General features: G+C 62.5%; 2 protein-coding genes and 13 non-coding genes across 16 annotated transcripts; 8 read left to right on the top strand and 7 right to left on the bottom strand.

Moving 5' to 3' along the window:
• The first annotated feature begins 2,946 nt into the window (after positions 1 to 2,946).
• On the top strand, positions 2,947 to 3,018 carry TRNAP-CGG (transfer RNA proline (anticodon CGG)). Its single transcript has one exon. It is a non-coding gene; the product is annotated as a tRNA-Pro (tRNA).
• Positions 3,019 to 3,170: 152 nt separating this feature from the next.
• Positions 3,171 to 3,242, top strand: TRNAA-UGC (transfer RNA alanine (anticodon UGC)). Its single transcript has one exon. It is a non-coding gene; the product is annotated as a tRNA-Ala (tRNA).
• A 294-nt stretch (positions 3,243 to 3,536) lies between these two features.
• TRNAP-AGG (transfer RNA proline (anticodon AGG)) lies at positions 3,537 to 3,608 on the bottom strand. The gene has a single exon. It is a non-coding gene; the product is annotated as a tRNA-Pro (tRNA).
• Positions 3,609 to 4,486: 878 nt separating this feature from the next.
• On the bottom strand, positions 4,487 to 4,558 carry TRNAA-CGC (transfer RNA alanine (anticodon CGC)). The gene has a single exon. It is a non-coding gene; the product is annotated as a tRNA-Ala (tRNA).
• A 466-nt stretch (positions 4,559 to 5,024) lies between these two features.
• Positions 5,025 to 5,096, top strand: TRNAP-AGG (transfer RNA proline (anticodon AGG)). Its single transcript has one exon. It is a non-coding gene; the product is annotated as a tRNA-Pro (tRNA).
• Positions 5,097 to 5,387: 291 nt separating this feature from the next.
• Positions 5,388 to 5,459, bottom strand: TRNAA-UGC (transfer RNA alanine (anticodon UGC)). Its single transcript has one exon. It is a non-coding gene; the product is annotated as a tRNA-Ala (tRNA).
• Positions 5,460 to 5,738: 279 nt separating this feature from the next.
• TRNAP-UGG (transfer RNA proline (anticodon UGG)) lies at positions 5,739 to 5,810 on the bottom strand. The gene has a single exon. It is a non-coding gene; the product is annotated as a tRNA-Pro (tRNA).
• A 621-nt stretch (positions 5,811 to 6,431) lies between these two features.
• Positions 6,432 to 6,503, bottom strand: TRNAP-AGG (transfer RNA proline (anticodon AGG)). The gene has a single exon. It is a non-coding gene; the product is annotated as a tRNA-Pro (tRNA).
• A 258-nt stretch (positions 6,504 to 6,761) lies between these two features.
• Positions 6,762 to 6,843, top strand: TRNAS-CGA (transfer RNA serine (anticodon CGA)). Its single transcript has one exon. It is a non-coding gene; the product is annotated as a tRNA-Ser (tRNA).
• Positions 6,844 to 7,323: 480 nt separating this feature from the next.
• On the top strand, positions 7,324 to 7,395 carry TRNAP-AGG (transfer RNA proline (anticodon AGG)). Its single transcript has one exon. It is a non-coding gene; the product is annotated as a tRNA-Pro (tRNA).
• Positions 7,396 to 7,673: 278 nt separating this feature from the next.
• On the bottom strand, positions 7,674 to 7,745 carry TRNAA-UGC (transfer RNA alanine (anticodon UGC)). Its single transcript has one exon. It is a non-coding gene; the product is annotated as a tRNA-Ala (tRNA).
• A 316-nt stretch (positions 7,746 to 8,061) lies between these two features.
• TRNAP-AGG (transfer RNA proline (anticodon AGG)) lies at positions 8,062 to 8,133 on the bottom strand. Its single transcript has one exon. It is a non-coding gene; the product is annotated as a tRNA-Pro (tRNA).
• Positions 8,134 to 8,391: 258 nt separating this feature from the next.
• Positions 8,392 to 8,473, top strand: TRNAS-CGA (transfer RNA serine (anticodon CGA)). Its single transcript has one exon. It is a non-coding gene; the product is annotated as a tRNA-Ser (tRNA).
• A 418-nt stretch (positions 8,474 to 8,891) lies between these two features.
• On the top strand, positions 8,892 to 14,803 carry FTCD (formimidoyltransferase cyclodeaminase). Its single transcript, XM_086751008.1, has 14 exons — positions 8,892 to 8,993; positions 9,681 to 9,864; positions 10,191 to 10,319; positions 10,506 to 10,594; positions 10,826 to 11,005; positions 11,094 to 11,231; positions 11,532 to 11,663; positions 12,291 to 12,352; positions 13,055 to 13,184; positions 13,325 to 13,486; positions 13,706 to 13,749; positions 13,830 to 13,968; positions 14,373 to 14,468; positions 14,661 to 14,803. The coding sequence occupies exons 1-14, from the start codon at positions 8,940 to 8,942 to the stop codon at positions 14,745 to 14,747; spliced, it is 1,626 nt and encodes a 541-aa protein (XP_086607134.1). The 5' UTR covers positions 8,892 to 8,939; the 3' UTR covers positions 14,748 to 14,803.
• Positions 14,804 to 15,687: 884 nt separating this feature from the next.
• Positions 15,688 to 18,212, top strand: LOC147600314 (uncharacterized). Of its 2 annotated transcripts, XM_086750803.1 has the most exons (4): positions 15,688 to 15,876; positions 16,320 to 16,355; positions 16,604 to 16,980; positions 17,891 to 18,212. In XM_086750803.1, exons 1-4 carry the CDS (start codon positions 15,699 to 15,701, stop codon positions 17,927 to 17,929), a joined length of 630 nt encoding a protein of 209 aa, XP_086606929.1. In that variant the 5' UTR covers positions 15,688 to 15,698; the 3' UTR covers positions 17,930 to 18,212. The 2 variants fall into 2 exon arrangements, with proteins under 2 accessions (XP_086606929.1, XP_086606930.1); XM_086750804.1 differs by lacking the exon at positions 16,320 to 16,355.
• Positions 18,213 to 18,449: the final 237 nt, after the last annotated feature.

An 18,449-nucleotide genomic window follows, 5' to 3' on the forward strand; every position in this document is an offset into this window, starting at 1 on the left:
CTTGGCTCCCAGCTCAAGAGCCGTCCTGAACGCACTCCATCACGTATCCCTCCTAGCCAGCGCTTGCTCAGGGCAGGACCCCACAGACCTGCTGATCAGGCCCTAAAATACAGGTTTCTGCAAAGACAGTGCAAGCCAAAGGCTCTGCTGAGAAAGAGGGAACGGCATACCAAGACTGAGATGAAAAATAACGCTTAGCGGGTGGAAGGGTGGACACATACGGAGGGAAATAGCTGGGCCCTGGGATTTGGTCCCGGCATTGCCTGCTTACAAATGTCAACAGCAGCAGCAGAAGCATTTCTCAGAAAAGCCTGGAGCTTGGGCCAAATGCAACCCTTTGGCCATGCCTGCATCTGTTGTGTTTCATGTCTTCTGCTCACCTCCCATCTTCCCTCATCTGCTCATGTTCTTGCAAGAAACCTTCTCCCTGCTGTCACTCAGCATCCTCCTCCAGCAGCTTTATGGACACCCCTGTTTCCGTTCATTTTCTTTCTTTTATCCCTTGCTTTGGTGAACCCAACTGCACCAGTAAAAATTACAGTGCATGAATGACGGCGGGGTACATCAGCTCAACAGGGAGCAGCTGAAACACACTGGCCTGGGAAAGTGATGGCGGTAGCTCCCCATTGCTCGGTCGCATCCATGGGGGTACCGATATCCTCTTTGGGGTGTTTGTAACTATGGGGGACACCCCATCCTGCACCACCATGTGTGGCAAATGGTCTTTCTTGGGTTCCCCTCCATTTATCTACTTGGGGAAGCCAGCAGAAGCGGTAAGCGAGCATCACACGTAGTGGTGGGTACCCTTGCCACCTTGGAGATGGATGAGGTGGGGAGGAGGGTGAAGTCATGGTTTGAGCTGGAACAAGTGGAGAAGCGTAGAGAGTTGCCATGGAAAAGGGAAGACTGCTGTGAATAGCAAGTGAGTGGGAGCATCAGGAGTGGAAGCCCCAGGCGGCATGGGACTGGTGATAGGGATGAAGGGGATTGTTAGTGGCTGGATGATTGCTGGGTCAACAAGATCTCAGGATGTAGCGTCTCTGCACATCCAGATGAGAAGACAAAAATCCTGGTGACTCAGAGCAGTGGGACATGATGAAGAGACAGATCCACTGCCAGCACTTTTGCTGGGTTGCAAAAGGCGTATCCCACACCGGCACCTGGACACCAAGCTGAGGGCAATGCCAGGAGGGCAAGCTGGCCTCAACACGCAGCATCCCTCATCCTCCTCGCCGAGGCAAGGACTCCTGGCCAGAGCGCTTGGGGACACGCGTCCTGGAACCAGCTGGCTGGAGACAGGGCCCCTGGAGCTGGGAGCCTGCAGGCATGGCAGACGGAGATGCGACTTGTTTGCCAATAAAAATCTCCTTCCTCGCCCACCAAAGCATTGCAACATGATTTCCCACCAAAGCAGAGAGAACGTCTGCTCTTAGGCTTTAGGAAGGGGAGAGAAAGTGGTTGCATGGCTGGGATAAGAGGGAGGACAGGGCACCATGGAGAGGACATCCCACCGCAGGCACCCGCAGCTGCACCCATGGACTGACTGCAGGGCAGGGGCTCACCGCCACTTCTCGAGGTGCCATCCCTGCCACCCCAGGGCCCCGCTCCAGCCTGGGGAGCCAGACGGGCGACGGCTCCGGCAAGGGCTCCGGTTCTTCCCCAGGGATGGAAATCCCACAAAGCAGGAAAATAACAGGCCACCCACACGTGTGAGTCACGGGGGAAGAAGCATGGAAATCAAAAGGTGCTGGCATCCTGGTCTGACCCTCCTGGTGCTACCCGTGGGAGTGGGGCTCGCAAGGCTTGCACCCCAGCAAGCCCGCGGCCCTGTTGGCTCCAGCAGCACCTTGTGCCCAAATCATTGCCAGACACCGCTCCCGGCTGTCTTGCACCCCCTTCTCCTCTGAGCTGCTCCCCCTGGGGAGGGCAGCCCTTGAGGAGAGACTGGGGTGAGCGCAATTAACGTGGAGCCCAAATCCCAATGGTTTACAAGGTCCTGGCAGTGAAATACTTGGGGATCTGAGTTTCACACTCACGAATTATTCAGTTAAATATTCCAGGGCTGACAATTCACATTTGCTGAGAATTAGGTGCCTGCACGTTTCCCAGAGAGGAGAGGGAGGATGGGGTTTATGTGTCGGGTGGCTGTCGTTAGCAGTGGGTGCGTGGGACTGAAGGAGCCGGGCAGCTGTGGGGGGTTTATGTGACCTGGAAATCGGGGGAGATGCCCACTCCTCCCCACACCTCCGTGGTTTGCAGGGGGAGGCTTGCCTGCACAGCCCGTGGCCCATCCGTCCTCCCGGTTCCCCCGGGCCAGCTCACGGGGTCTGGATGCTCCCCAGGGAGGGAACTCTCATGCTAGCGCAGGCTGCAGGGCATTGTAGTCAGGATTGGGGGCTCGCTGCGGGCCGGCTGCCTGAAAATCAGCCTTTCCTCCTCTTCCCCCTGCGGCTGTCCTGTGTGGAGGGGGGTTCCCAACAGCTGGGGCTCCCGCAGCAGCTTGGCCTCCCACCCTGGCACAGGTACAGGCAGCCCTAGGCTCCGGGACTGCATCTGGAGAAAAATCCCCCTGTCCCGCTCCGGAGCCATCCTCCCAGCCCTGCCCTCGCCATGGCACCCGTGGGAGCCCCGACACCAGCACCTGGCTGACCCCCAAGTTCAGCAGCTCCTGGGGGTTGGGAAAAGGGAATGGCAGGGGATATTTCCCAGTCACCCGGCACTCGCTGCTCCTGTCCCTTGTCCCAAAGCCGCACCAGCAGCCGTGGGGCAGCGGGGAGGGAGATGGTTAACCCACGGGGACGTGTGAAATGGGGTGGTACTGGGGGCACCCAGGGTGGTGGTGGTGGGGTGCAGGATGGTGGGGGCACCCAAGAGGCACCACCCTGTGCCCACGGCCACGACTGGCGGCAGCACAGGAGCTGAGAGCAGCGCAACAGAACCTGTCCCGGCTCGTTGGTCTAGGGGTATGATTCTCGCTTCGGGTGCGAGAGGTCCCGGGTTCAACTCCCGGACGAGCCCTCCTTTTGGGGACACGCCTTCCCTGGCAGCAGTACCCGTGACCGGGCCCTGGTGCCTGGCACAATGGTGGGGTCAGTGCCATCTCCCGGCTGGGCACATCCCCGGGGCAGGACAGAGCCCAGGAGCCGGCAGCGAGGGGCTGCCCACGCTGAGGGGATGTAGCTCAGCGGGAGAGTGCTTGCTTTGCATGTAAGAGGCCCTGGGTTCAACCCCCAGCATCTCCACCTCCTTTTGTCCCCCCACACCCCCTCCCTCCTGCCTGCGGGGCTCACAGAGCCCACAGCCCCCCACAGAAGCCCTGCGCCTGCTTCCCTGCGGCACAGCTGGCCTGGGGCTCACTCCCAGCCCCCGCAGCCTGCGGGGACGTGCCCGCAGCCCTTGCCCTCCCCTGCCCGGCCACGGCAGCCTGTGCGGGCACCCTCTGACCCCTCCCGGGGGGCGGGGGGGGTCTGTTGGGGGGAACACGGGTGGCGGGGTGCGCGGCTGGGTGGGAGCAAGGCAGCGGGTGGGCAAAAGGAGGGCTCGTCCGGGAGTTGAACCCGGGACCTCTCGCACCCTAAGCGAGAATCATACCCCTAGACCAACGAGCCAGGGTGCCCTGTTGGGACCCTGCCCAAATTCTGGGTGACACGGCCCACTGGCCCAGGCACCACACACGACAGTGGGAGCCCAGCACAACTGGGGGCTGCCCCGGGGCGCTGCTCTCTCCCCCACCTCTGCTCTGCGCCCCTCGGCTCCCACAGCTCCCCTCGCACGGGGCACCGGGCCATCGTACGGAGCCCACTCATCATCCTGGGAAAATGCCGTGTCCCCACCTCTCCCACTTCTGCAAAACCGGAAAACACAGGAGACCCTGCGCCGCCCTGCTCTCAGGGCATCATGTCCCCTGCCTGAGGCATTGTGGGACTCCCTGTGCATCCCTGTCCCCCCCCCAGATCTGCCCTGGATTCCCGTGGGTGCCCCGTTGTGCTGGCAATTGGGGAAGTGTCAGGGTGCTGGCTGCATCCCCGCACGCACCCTCAGTCCCGCTTTGCTCCCCAGCGCCTGGCGGCAGGGCCCAGCCCCAAAAAGTGTCTCCTGGGACAGCGGGGCCTCCCAGCACCCGGCACAGGCTGGGGGTGCTGGTGCAGCTGTGCACCCCTGCTCATTGGTCTAGGGGTATGATTCTCGCTTAGGGTGTGAGAGGTCCTGGGTGCAACTCCCAGACAAGCCCTCCTTTTGGGTAACCACGACAGGGAGGGTGGATGACCTTCTCCGTTGGGCCTCATCTGATCCCCTCATGCACGGGGAAGCAGCTGCCCGGTTAGTGGGGGTCCTGCTGCCACGTTGTCCCCCTCAGCCAGCTGTGTGGGGGCTGTGGGGCCGGGTGCGGGCACAGGCCATCTCGTTTGGGGATGCCTTGCAGAGGTAGACGTGGGCTTTGTCCCCAGTGTCCCAGGGAGGAGGGGGGTGTGGGGAGAGCAAAAGGTGGAGATGCTGGGGATTGAACCCAGGGCCTCTTACATGCGAAGCAAGCGCTCTCCCACTGAGCTACATCCCCCTGCCTAGGACAGTGCCCCCACATGTCACACACTGGTCCCCCACTGCTCCCCAGCCCCCCCCCAGCTGCCTGGACCCAGTGCCGCCAGAAGAGAAACCCCGAGGCCACACCACAGCTGCCGGGCACTGGGCTTCTGGGGGGCACTGCTGCCCAGGGACCCTGCTGTCCCTGCACATGATGCCCTGAGAGCAGGGCGGCGCAGGGTCTCCTGTGTTTTCCAGGTTTTGCAGAAGTGGGAGAGGTGGGGACACGGCATTTTCCCAGGATGATGAGTGGGCTCCGTACGATGGCCCGGTGCCCCGTGCGGGGGAGCTGTGGGAGCCGAGGGGCGCAGAGCAGAGGTGGGGGAGAGGGCAGCGCCCCGGGGCAGCCCCCAGTTGTGCTGGGCTCCCACTGTCGTGTGCGGTGCCTGGGCCAGTAGGGCGGTGTCACCCAGGATTTGGGCAGGGTCCCAACAGGGCACCCTGGCTCGTTGGTCTAGGGGTATGATTCTCGCTTAGGGTGCGAGAGGTCCCGGGTTCAACTCCCGGACGAGCCCTCCTTTTGCCCACCCGCTGCCTTGCTCCCACCCAGCCGCTCACCCCGCCACCCGTGTTCACCCCAACAGACCCCCCGCCCCGCGGGAGGGGTCAGAGGGTGCCCGCACAGGCTGCCGTGGCCGGGCAGGGGAGGGCAAGGGCTGCGGGCACGTCCCCGCAGGCTGCGGGGGCTGGGAGTGAGCCCCAGGCCAGCTGTGCCGCAGGGAAGCAGGCGCAGGGCTTCTGTGGGGGGCTGTGGGCTCTGTGAGCCCCGCAGGCACGAGAGAGGTGGTGTGGGGGGCAAAAAGAGGTGGAGATGCTGGGGGTTGAACCCAGGGCCTCTTACATGCAAAGCAAGCGCTCTGCCGCTGAGCCACATCCCCTCACTGTGGGCAGGGGTGGGGGCCTGGGCCAGTCCCCTCACCCCCCCGCCTGCCCCACTGCCCACCGCTCTCCCTGCTCTGCCCCAAGGCCTCTGACCCCAAAACCAGAGCCTCAGGGTATGCAGTGCTGGCTGTTGGGGGTGCACCCCGCCCTTGGGGATGCAGCCAGTCAGGATGCGGCACCCACCCCTCTGTGCCAGGCAGCAGCGCCCTGGCCGTGCCCCGCTTACGCCGTGGTCCCTTGTCAGTGTCCCCAAGGCAGGTGGGGGCCCAAAAGCAGGGCTCGTCCGGGAGTTGAACCCGGGACCTCTCGCACCCAAAGCGAGAATCATACCCCTAGACCAACGAGCCAGGGTGCTGCACCCACTTTGTGCCCCCAGCATCCACATCCCATACGCTTTTGGGGCTTTGGGGGCAGCTGAGGCCTGTGCAGCCCTCGGCACACTCTGGGAGCAGGGAGGTCCCTCTTGCTGTGGCCGGTCCATGGGGCCACCATCTTGAGGTGGCCGTGGGGCATTAGTGGCCAGCATCCGCAAGCCCCACCATCTCTGGGGGTTTTCCCCCTCCAAACCATGTCCCTGGTCCTTGCAGCGGTTGAAATGGCCAGAGCTTTGCAGCACCAGCGCCCAGCCTTCTTCCTCCGTGGGGCACCTGTCAAAATTGAGGTTCCTGTGTGTCCTGGCTTTCCTGCCACTGCCAGCAAACTCCTGTGGCTGCTGGCTGCCGGCGGAGCTGGTGATGGTGGGGTTTGGGGGTCTGCAGGCACTGAGTGTCCCTGAGGTCCCCCGAGACAGTGCACGTGCCAGGCTGGGATGCGGGACGGCTGTGGCGCAGAGCGGGGACACGTTTTTCTGGCAGAGCCTCGGGGCAGAGCTGGCCACGGGGACGTGGTGTCAGCAGGGCCTCCCTGTGCTGATCGCCAGTGTCCCCCATCCCCCAGGGGATGCAGGCAGAGGGGGGTCCCCAAAAGGAGGGCTCGTCCGGGAGTTGAACCCGGGACCTCTCGCACCCTAAGCGAGAATCATACCCCTAGACCAACGAGCCGCGGTGCAGAGCTGCACCGGCACCCCCAGGCTGTGCCGGGCACTGGGGTGCTGGGGGGCCCCGCTGTCCCAGGAGACACTTTTTGGGGCTGGGCCCTGCCGGCAGGCGCTGGGGAGCAGAGCGGGGCTGAGGGTGCGTGCGGGGATGCAGGCAGCACCCCGACACCTCCCCACTTGGCAGCACAACGGGGCACCCGGGGGGGAATGGGGGTGGCCGGGGCGGGGGGCAGCTGTGCCCCCCTGGGTGTTTGGGGCCGGGGCTGTGATGGCCGAGAGGTGAAGGCGTTGGACTCGAAATCCAATGGGGTTTCCCTGCGCAGGTTCGAATCCTGCTCACAGCGATGGATTTTACCCCCCGCCCCCCTGCCCGCGCCGGGGGAGCCGGGGGCGGAGGGCGAGCGGAGCGGGGGCAGGTCGGGCCCTGGGCCCCTCCCTGGGGAGCAGCTCCGGCCCCGGGGAACCCGCTCCCGGGCCGAGCCCCCGCCCCGCCCGTTCGGGGGCTGTGATGGCCCGGAGCAGGAGGGGCACGGGCTGCGCCGGGGTTTTGCCGGTGTTGCAGAAGCGGGAGAGGTGAGGAAGCGGCCCCTGTCGGGGCGGGGTGCTGGGGAGTATTTTTGCGAGATGTGGGGCGGGGCCCATGACGGCCCGGTGCCCCGTGCGGGGGGAGCTGTGGGAGCCGAGGGGCGCAGAGCAGAGGTGGGGGAGAGGGCAGCGCCCCGGGGCAGCCCCCAGTTGTGCTGGGCTCCCACTGTCGTGTGTGGTGCCTGGGCCAGTGGGGCGGTGTCACCCAGGATTTGGGCAGGGTCCCAACAGGGCACCCCGGCTCGTTGGTCTAGGGGTATGATTCTCGCTTAGGGTGCGAGAGGTCCCGGGTTCAACTCCCGGACGAGCCCTCCTTTTGCCCACCCAGCCGCTCACCCCGCCACCCGTGTTCACCCCAAGAGACGACCCACCCGCCCCCCGGGAGGGGTCAGAGGGTCCCCGCACAGGCTGCCGTGGCCGGGCAGGGGAGGGCAAGGGCTGCGGGCACGTCCCCGCAGGCTGCGGGGGCTGGGAGTGAGCCCCAGGCCAGCTGTGCCGCAGGGAAGCAGGCGCAGGGCTTCTGTGGGGGGCTGTGGGCTCTGTGAGCCCCGCAGGCAGGAGGGAGGGGGTGTGGGGGGACAAAAGGAGGTGGAGATGCTGGGGGTTGAACCCAGGGCCTCTTACATGCAAAGCAAGCGCTCTCCCGCTGAGCTACATCCCCCTCTGCCAGTCTGTCACCTGGCTTTCCCCTCAGTCCCAGAAAATCTCTATTGCTGCCTCCTCCAACCCTCTGGAGCTGATGACCGTGAAGTTTGGGGATTTGCAGGCCCTGGGTGTTTCTTGGGTGCCCCTGGGCTGGTGAGGATGCCAGGCTGGGATGCGGGACGGCTGCGGGGCAGAGCGGGGACACGTTTTTCTGGCAGAGCCTCGGGGCAGAGCTGGCCACGGGGACGTGGTGTCAGCAGGGCCTCCCTGTGCTGATCGCCAGTGTCCCCCATCCCCCAGGGGATGCAGGCAGAGGGGGGTCCCCAAAAGGAGGGCTCGTCCGGGAGTTGAACCCGGGACCTCTCGCACCCTAAGCGAGAATCATACCCCTAGACCAACGAGCCGGGGTGCACAGCTGCACCAGCACCCCCAGGCTGTGCCGGGCACTGGGGTGCTGGGGGGCCCCGCTGTCCCAGGAGACACTTTTTGGGGCTGGGCCCTGCCGGCAGGCGCTGGGGAGCAGAGCGGGGCTGAGGGTGCGTGCGGGGATGCAGGCAGCACCCCGACACCTCCCCACTTGGCAGCACAACGGGGCACCCGGGGGGGAATGGGGGTGGCCGGGGCGGGGGGCAGCTGTGCCCCCCTGGGTGTTTGGGGCCGGGGCTGTGATGGCCGAGAGGTGAAGGCGTTGGACTCGAAATCCAATGGGGTTTCCCTGCGCAGGTTCGAATCCTGCTCACAGCGATGGATTTTACCCGCTGCCCACTCCTGGACAGCCCAGCTTGAAGGTCCTGGGAGCCTCTGGCGGGGAGTTGGGGGGCAGCTGTCCCGTGCTATGGCATAGCGCTGGTGGCCCCGTTCCACCGTATGATGCTGTGTATAGCTGATGCTTTTCTTCGAATGGCATCACCTTCTCCTAGCAATTAATTGAACGTGGTGGGTAATTAGTGTTGAAGGCAAGCACGCAGTGCCCTTCTGCCCGGAGCTGCCGCAGACACAGGAGGGCCAGCAGCATCTTGTTTACCCAAGATCCTTTCTGTCTCCTGGCCACAGATCGATGCTGTTAATGAGAAACCCCGGCTTGGGGAGGAGGCAGCGGGTTGGGTGCTGGGAGCCTTTTGCTCGGCAGTGGGATGGGAAAGGGCAGGCAGACCCGCAGGGCGTGAGGAGCCGAGCGCGGAGCTGCGGGGTGCCGGCAGACCCTGGGACCATGGCCAAGCTGGTGGAGTGCGTCCCAAACTTCTCGGAGGGGAATAACAAGGAGGTGAGGGATCATGTGGAGGGGGGGGAGCTTTCCCTGCCTGCCTAATGCTGAAAATGCCCAAAGCCAGCCCTTCCTTACTTTTGGCACCTCGATGAGGAGTGGGAGCTCAGACCCCTTCCTTCCCGCTGCCTGCAGGTTGCTGTAGCACCAGGGCTTGGGGTGGTCTGGCATAGCCCCTTAGAGAAATACCACTCGCGGTTGTTGTGCCACAACATGCCGTCCAGCTTAAGGGGATCTGTGCTGGGCACCAGCCCTAGGCTGAACTTTAGCCCGACTAGGGGCGAGGGAGTTCAGCAAACCCAAAACTGCAGCAAACCCTCTCAGGGAACAGGCTTTGCAGAGCCAAATCTGTTTTCAAGCTGGCAGGGGACGCTATCCTCAGGAACAGCAATTTGTGATGATGCTCTTCAAAGGCGCAGCAGCAACCAGGCTGCTCTCCCCCACCACAGCGGGTCTGGGGCTCGCTGGGGGTGTCCCAAACCCCTGGGTGGGGGCGGGATGCTGGTGCCTCTGGATCCTGCATCCTCTGCAGCACAGGGCTGCATCCCCACTGATTGTGGGGGCATCCCCAACCCCAGCACTGGTGGGAAGGGGGAAAGCTGAGAAAAGTCCCCTGCCTTGCCAAACTGGGGCTGTGGCAAAGGTCTGGCCAGCTCAGATGCCTTTCCCCTTCGTGCTGTCTGGCAGGTGATTGATGCGTTGGGGCAGGCCATCTCCCGGACGCCGGGCTGCGTGCTGCTGGATGTAGATGCTGGCTCCTCCACCAACCGCACCGTCTACACCTTTGTGGGGTCCCCCGAAGCCGTCGTCGAAGGGGCGCTGAGCGCAGCCCGCGTGGCTGGGCAGCTCATCGACATGAGCCGGCACACAGGTGAGCTGGGGGGCGGCGTGGGAGATGATCTGACGTGGAGCATCCCTCGGCTGCAGTGCGTGGGATGCACCTTGCACGGCTGGAGCTAAAAGCAGCGCTGCTGGAATGGATGGTGGTGGGACCGAGAAAAGATCTTGCTCATCTTCCTGATCTGGAGAAGCTGAATCCCTCCTGTCCTTGGGCTGGAGTAGGCATTACTGCCACAAACGTGACTTTCCTTGCAGTGGCAGTGCCCAGCCTGCAAAAACAGCTGGGAAAGGGTCATCCTCCGTCTTTTGTCCACTTGCTCTTCCCAGCTCCCATCCTTACCTCTGCCCTGTCCCCAGGTGAACACCCTCGCATGGGGGCCCTGGACGTCTGCCCCTTTGTGCCGGTGATGAACGTCGGCATGGAGGAGTGCGTCTCATGCGCCCGTCTCTTCGGACAGCGCTTGGCGGCAGAGCTGGGGGTGCCTGGTGAGTGGGGGCCTCTGCCCATCCTGTCCCACCCCGCATGCTTCCAGCCATGGAGAAACTGGATACCTTTTGCAAAAGCTTAAACAAAAGGAGTTTGTTCCCAAATCGGCAAAACAGACCCCGCTAGCCCCTGCCTGGCGGTGCTCGCCCCTGCCTGGCGGTGCTCACCCCTGCTCTCTCTTGCAGTGTACCTGTATGGAGAGGCGGCGCGGGAGGAGAGCAGGAAGGCCCTGCCCGCCATCCGTGCCGGGGAGTACGAGGCCCTCCCTGAGAAGGTGAGCCTGGCAGCACCCAGCCGGGCGGCACGGGCCAGGCAGAGCCAAGCCGCACCTCCCCGACTTCGGGGAGGGCGCTGGGAGTTGGCACCATCCCTTTGCACCAAGAGGAGCTGGTGAAACCCTTTGGGTGCTGCTGAACGTGGAGGTGGTTGTGGCGGATGCTGATCAGGCAGGGAGATGCTGTCCCCATGCAGTGCCAGCCCATGCGTTCTCCGCTCTCCTCCTCAGCTTGCAAAACCAGAGTGGGCTCCCGATTTTGGGCCCCCAACATTTGTTCCCCGGTGGGGAGCCACGGTGACGGGTGCCCGGACCTTCCTCATCGCGTACAACGTCAACCTGCTGTGCACTAAGGAGCTGGCTCATCGCATTGCCCTCAACCTCCGCGAGCAGGGTCGCGGCGCCAGCCAGGTACCCCCATGCCGGCAGCACGCTGGGCACAGCTCTGCTCACCTCCGTGCCTGCCGGGCCGTGCCTTGACCATGGCGGGTCTTGGCAGCCCGGGCGTTTGAAGAAGGTGCAGGGCATCGGCTGGTATTTGGAGGAAGAGAATTTAGCCCAGGTTTCAACGAACCTGCTGGACTTTGAGACCACGCCGCTGCACGCTGTCTACGAGGAGGTCTGCCGAGATGCGGAGGTGGGTGGCACAGGGCAGCACGCCACTCCTGTTTCACTGGGGGCTTCACAGAGGAGCTCTCCCTCCAAGTTTTTCTCCCTATCCCGAGGTCAGGCTCTACTTTCTCTCGTGCTTAGCTCAGCGAAGTGGGGCAGAGAAGTGAACGGCATGAAAACCCCAAAAGCCTGGAAACTTGCTAGCCCCCAGCTCGTGGCTGGCCTGCCCTGAAGGCTTTTCTGTGAGCCTCCCAGATCCTGGGAAGGGATGAGGACCAGGAGCAGGTGGCTCTGGGGACAATCATGTTTGCAATGTCTTTTGCAGGCATTGAACCTCCCCGTGGTGGGGTCGCAGCTGGTAGGGCTTGTCCCCAAGAAGGCCATGCTGGACACAGCTGAGTTTTACATCAAGAAGGAAAATCTCTTTATCCTGGAGGAGGAACAGAAAATCAGGCTGGTGGGTCCTCCTGGTACTGAGATAAGGGTGGGATCACAAGTGAGACACTTCCCTCCCCCCCAACCCCAGTCTCCCAAGCTGGCACTGAGCAGAGATTTGGGACCATAGGAGCCCACGAGTGTGTTCCATGCCCTGTGACACTTGTCTCCAGGGATGGTGCCCGACAAGCTGTGAAGGCGCAGCGAGTGGGATAAGCTGCTTTGTTGTCCTGAGGAGGCTGAGATGCTCAGGGAGTGGAGACCCCACCCTGTGAGGACATAGGATGGGCAGTAGCTGCCTGGTCTACCTGCACGGAGACCGGGAGGGGAAGGAGACCTCTCCAGAGCTCAAGGGCAGTGCATGGAGTTACAGGAAACTGCCCCGGGACCAGCGCAAGCTGGAAATGAGCAGACGGGCTCTGCTGTTCAGCTGCAGGAGGGAGGGGATTTTCCACCCTATGGGGAACGCGCTAGATAAGAGCAAGCTAATTATTTATCGGTGCAGGACGCCGGCTGTCCTCTCCCCGGGGTGGTGGCCCGAGCAGCTCTGTCCTAGGGCTGGATCACCCATGGTTAATTAACAGCAGGGAACGAGGAGGCAGTGGGACGTGCTGAGCTGGGGCTGACGAAGTGGTGCTGCTCCTTGCAGGTGGTCAGCCGGCTGGGCCTGGACTCCCTGTCTCCGTTCCACCCCCGGGAGCGCATCATCGAGTAGGGACCCCCTTCCTGCGTGGGAGAGGGTGGTCCCGCTGCCTGCCTCTTGCACTCCGCTTGTTTTGGGAGCGGTGCCTGCTCCCAGCTCCTCCCCGTACCCAGGGGACCTCTCGCTGTGCAGGCGCAGGGTGGTCCCTGCTCCTAAATGTTGTGAATGTAGGGGTCTCCAGGTCACTCCGGTGGGGCGCAGGAATGGGTTTCATGGCCAAACTTGAGCATGTACCTGTTAAATCCTCCATCCCATCCCCAGCCCAAATTTCACCACCTCCGTCTCATGCGCTGTCCTCCAAGGAGAGACGCTGCACTGCAGCGGCGGGTGTAAAACGTGTCTGCGGGGAGAGAGGAAGGGGAATCCACCCGTGCCGAGGTGAAAGAAGGACATGCCCTTTAAGTCTTCGTCATATCCCTCCCAGGGATGTTCCTGTCCCACCAAATGCCCTTTGCCTGAGCCCACGCTGCCTAATGCAGAGCAACCCCCCAGACCCACAGGACATGTCTGTCCCCATGGGGCTCCTTGTCCTCTCCCCCAGTCTCCTTAGCTTTTTTTTGGGCTAGCCCTCTTCCCAACCACCCGCAAGAGCCAAGGGGTGGATGAAAGCCTGTTGGAGAGGGCAGCACAGGGGAAGAAGGGACCGGGTGGCAGCAGTGGGTGTCCCCGCAACGTGAGGGGCTCTGAGCCGCAGGGCTGATGTGCTGCAGGTACCTGGTGCAGGCAGGAGAGGTGGATGGGGGGCTGGCGACCAAGCCGCTGGGCACCTTCGTGCGAGCAGTTGGCGGGAGGATGGCAGTGCCGGGAGGAGGCTCCGTGTCCGCGGCTGCAGCTGCCTTGGTACGTGCCCCATGCCAGGATGGGGTCCCTGCCTGCCAGGGGGAGTCCTCTGGGTGTGCCGAGCCTCTGAGGGGAGCCGGCGTGGCGGTAGCAGTGGGCACCGTGTACCGCTGGAGGATTTACCCCCCACGCCCTCGCAGGGAGCGGCGCTGGGCTGCATGGTGGGCCTGATGAGTTACGGGAAGCGGCAGTTCGAGGAGCTGGACCACATCATGAGGAAGCTGATCCCTCCCTTCCACCAGGCCATGGACGAGCTGGTGGCAATGGTGGATGCTGACTCCCGCGCCTTCAGCAGCTACATGGTGAGATCCCACCGGCAGCGGGTGTCCCGCAGGGAAGCGGGGGGCTTTCCAGTTGGGAGTCCTTAGGAGTGGGGCTGTGACTTCAGTCCAAGCCAGGGCCAGAGGAAGGGACATCATCACCTAAAGGGCATGGAATTATTTGATCTGTGCTGGCCCCTGACGCAAGGCACACAGCGTCTTGGACCAAATGGCACCACACCAGCTTTTCCTTGCTTGCAGGAAGCAATGAAGCTGCCAAAAAGCACCCCTGAAGAGCGGGAGAGGTGAGCCGGGCTGGCGGGGACGTGCCGACTTGGGGAGTGCGGCCACTCGACGCTCAGCCGGGGGCTGTCTCCCCTCCCAGACGCGCAGCTGCCATGCAGGAGGGGCTGAAGACAGCTGTGAGGGTGCCCTGCGCCCTGGCAGAGAAGGTGAGTGGGCTCTGGCCCACTCTGAAGGAGCTGGCACGCCACTGCAACCTGGCCTGCAAATCTGACATCCAGGTAGAGCCCCGGGCTCACGCGCTGCCCCGCCGGGGGCTTTGGAGGCCGTCGGGCTCACTGCTTTTCCCTGCAAGGTGCCCCATCGCGTCCTGACCTCTGAGACTCATCTCCCGCTTCCCAAATCTGCCAGTGGTTTCTGCCCGCTAACTTTTTGGCAGCTTGCAACCCTTGCAGGGGTGCTGACCTCCACCAGCCCTTGCCCGAGGTTTCCCGCCTGCGCGGCAAGGCCGTGAATGGTTTCTCACCGCCGGCGCCACGTTCTGAAAATGCCGGGTTGGAAAGCGTTGTGTGCTGCTGGGTCGCGGAGGGTGGGCGTCCTGCAGTCCAAGGGTCTGCCCTGCCGCAGGACCATAAGGTGATGCTCTGGTTCAGCAGCAGAGCTTCTTGCAAGCCTCTTTTCGTAGGTGGGAGCCAAAATGCTGGAAGCAGCTGTGTTTGGAGCCTACTTCAATGTCATGATCAACCTCAAAGACATAACGGATGAGAAGTTCAAGCTTGTGGTAAGCAGGGGCCACGTGTGTGCCCTGGGCCTGGTGACGAGGTGGGACAGAGATAGAGATGAAGCCCAAGGGACCCTCCCCCATGCCAGGCACCCCCTCCCTTTGCCACCAGCGGGATGCATGGGGTGGACAGCGGACGGTTCTTCTGTCCTGTTCAGTGGCAAACAATGGACCTTCTCCCTCCCCATGCAGATGTCACAGAAGGTCTCCGGGCTGCTGGAGGAGGCGAAACAAGGCTCGACACTCGTGCTGGCGTTGCTGGAGAAGCGGGTGGCCTGAGAGGGGCTTGGGGCCAGGGGCTCTGCAGTGACAAATACAGCTGGGAAATACGCTCATCCCTGCCTGGGCTCCTTTGGCGTCCACCTCAGGAGAGCTGTTCCGCTGGGGCAGGTCCCAGTGTCATGTCCCTTGCTGCCCTTTCCCTGGCCAGGGGTGATTTTTGCTGTCTGGGGCTCAGGTCCTCAGTCTCCATCCCTTCATCCCCAGGGCAGAAGGAGCCATCTGGTCTGGCAGGAGGATGGCTGGGACCTCATGGTGTCGGAGGGGATGGCTGGGACCTCATGGTGCTCCCCAGCAGGAGGTGTGGGCACCTCCTGACCCCGCACACCTCTGTGTGTTTCTGTGCCCACAAAACATGCTGAGACACCGCCCTGCCCACAGGGCTGAGGCAAGTGCTTTCTGCCAGATGTCTTTTTGATGGTGCTTGACAAGACCAGCCCATGGCATTGCTCACTGACCTGGCAGGGGAGAACTGCCAGACACGGGCAGCATCCGGAGTGTTTGTGGGAAGAGGGGAATGGGATAGGAGGAGCTATGCCCCCTCCTCATAGAACCCCCTCGAGAAGAAGAGCTGAGCATTGGGGCATCCAGCCCTGCCTCCTGTCTCCTTGATTGGCTCTGGGACAGCAGACATCACCTCCTCCACCCGCACCCTACGGCAGCACCCTGAGCAGTGGCACAGGTTGTTAGCTGGACCCTGAGCCCCGCTGCCTCACAGCAGTGCCTGCAGCCAGGTGACTCCCTCCGCCAACCCCCTCCACGCCAGGGTTCACAGCGGGGACGCCTGACTCACCCCGTCACTTGACGCCAGGAGGTGAAACCACCACCCTCTGTCCCCGGATTTTATCAGCTCTGTGGGACCTTTGTGCCAGGAGCGCCGTGCTGACGTTTGCCGTGTGCCCATGGTGACAGCCGTGGTGCAGGGAGTGGTGTGGCCGGTTCCACTGCTTGATGGTGTCACCCCTGCCCGCCGCACCCCTCCTCACCCAGGCCAGGCCCCCGTATTTAGCGGGTGCCCGTCACCTCGGGAGAGCCGTGCCGAGGACGACGGTCAGGGGTGCTGCTGTCGGCGGTGCTCTCAGAGGGAGCTGCCAGCATCGCCTCTGCTGGGAGTTTTCCTGCAGGTCCGGTGAGCAAAAGCGGCTTCCTGGGGTAGCGGAGAGCATGGGGGTGGTGGGAGTGCAGGCGCCCATGGGCCATGGTGTACCGTCCCCATGGCTGATGCCACACTGAGACGTGGTGTCCCCAGCCCCTCCTGATCTACGAGGACACGGGCTGGGCACCCGGGCTTGGCCAGAGTTGGTTTATTATTTCCATTAATGATGGAAACTGTCCGCTCAGGCTTTTGGGGGTGCACAGAGGTGGGGATAGTCGCTCTTGGTGTTGGTGCTGTCACCTGAAGCAACAGGGTGGCTGTCGGGGTCTGCGGGGGGATGGCACTCCTGGGGAAGGAAGTGCATTCTCTGTGCCCAGGGCCAAGGAGCTGGGTTCCGACTGCCGGCAGGCCAATGACACCCCTGTGACAGGAGGTGCCACGATGGAGCACTGACGACACCTGTCCTTCCCTTGCAGCTCAGGGGCCACAGAGGATGTGGAACCCCAACCCAGGTGAGGCTGCACGGGGCTGAGCAGGGCTGCGGGTACCACGTGGCCATCGCGGCTTGGAGAGGGGCTTAGTGCAATCGCCATGGGCACCTGGGGGGGTTACCTGAGTACCAAAGGGGAGGGGGGCATCATTTTTGAAGAAGGGGTAACCGGGAGGGGTCCTTTGGGTTTTCAGGTATGCCAGCTCCCTGCACTGCCTGTCCAGGGAGAGCCCAACTCTGCTTGCTAACAGCCCCCGCTCTTCTTCCTAGGTGTGCCCGGAGGGGTGCCACCACCACAAGTCCAAATTTGCCCTCCTGCCCCTCCAGGATACCCTAATCCCAACGCTCCAGCAGGTCCCTACCCCGGCTACCCGCCAGCACAGCCTGGAGCCTGTCCCCCAGCACCCTCGGGGGGCTATCCCTGCGGCCCCGCTCCGCCTGGCCCCTACCCACCGGGGCATCACCCCCATGGGCAACCCCCGCCGGGGCATCACCCCCACGGGCACCCCCCGCCGGGGCACCACGCCCATGGGCATCCCCATCCAGGACCACCGGGGATGCCGGGGTGCCCACCATGCCCCCCTGACTGCCATAAGAAGCACCATAAGAAGCACAAGAAGAAGCACCCCAAGCATCACGGAGGCAAGGTAAGGGTAAAGGGGCAGCAGACCCTTCCGAATCTCTGCTGTGGTCCTGCAGGCCCCCCCCCAACACGTGCCACAGCGTCCAGCTGGGGCAGCTAGGGCTCTCCCCTTCCGCTCCGCAGTGGCTAGAGCGGGCTGCCAACACCTCAGCAGCTTTTTTAAGACCTGGAGGCTCCCACCTGTTTAACAAATAGGCAAAGGATGAGTCATTTCAAGTGAACCTTTTGAAACTGGATCCATGAGATTCCTTGAAGTCATTGGAAACCGACACAGCCCAGGGTGCACCACGCAGTGTTAAATCCCAGGACTTTGTCCTGCTCACCAGAGAGCAAGTCGTGTCTCTGTAAGGGACATTCGCTCAGTGTCCCACTGCAGAGGAGCAATTAAGTTCCCTCTTCAAAAAAACAAAAAAAACAAAAAAAAACAAAAAACCCACAAAAAAGGAAAAAGCCATTCCCTGCACCAGGAGGAGATGCTGCAGAAAATGCCCTTCCAGGGATGGACACCATCTGGAGCAGGTCTGGGTGAGGGGCTGCTAAACAAGACCCCAATTCCGCCGTCGGAGGTGGGAGCATTTCCCAGACAAAGCAAACTATCAGCTCCTCCTCTGTTTATTGGCTTGGAACCTGATCTTCCTTGACGTTTACCCGTGCTGGCAGAGGACAGAACCCTTCTCTATTTTGCTTTATTGGCCTGAACATGCTTGTAAAATAATAATGAAAAACCAGCCCTCTCGTGAGATGTCCATAATTATATTCTCCAAGGAGAAAAGTAATAGCTTCAAACTAAAACATGGGTTTTTTTTGGGCAGCCGCCGCTGCCGCAAGCTCAACGCGGACCCAGCTGGCCCTTCAGAAGTGATGTGAAAGAGGGTTGCTTCCGTGCTAACCTAAAGTTGTTTTATCTCCTCCAGCACTCCAGCAGCTCAAGCAGCAGTTCTGACTCTGACTGAAGAGGACACCTCCCACCCGCACGGCCACGAAGCGACAAAAAGCGAAGACGGACGCCCCACGGGAACCACCCGCTTGTTGCTCCGCTCCTTTCCGCTTTCTCCGGGAGCAGCGCTTTGCCTGCTGAGTGATTTTCTTGGTTTTAGCTTGTAAATTCCTTCACCTGGAATCTCTGTGAGATGATGGGCAGCACCTCCACCCTTTGTCTTTGGGGAGAGCCTGCTGAAAATCACCCCCGAGGCTGCAGGTAGCAGCACGGGGACCATCACGTGCTCGTTCGCACTCTGCTTGGTGTCCGTGTGGTTTTTCCCGTGCAGCGATGCCGGCCGCTCACGGGGATCCCACCGCCCATAGAGGTTCTTACATTTCGCCTGAGCTTTCCCAGCTGTAGCAGAAGGGCTGGCCGGGGAACGCCGTGACTTTCCCCTTGCCGAGCTATACGGGTTGCTGTCCTCCATGCCAGGGTGGAGGATGGTAATTTTCCCGAATTAATAGGGAAAAGTAATGAGCTCTCTTTGTGAA

The sequence above is a fragment of the Chlamydotis macqueenii genome, chromosome 6 (genome assembly GCF_036417535.1).
Source record: "Chlamydotis macqueenii isolate bChlMac1 chromosome 6, bChlMac1.mat, whole genome shotgun sequence".
Classification (NCBI taxonomy): Eukaryota; Metazoa; Chordata; class Aves; order Otidiformes; family Otididae; genus Chlamydotis; species Chlamydotis macqueenii.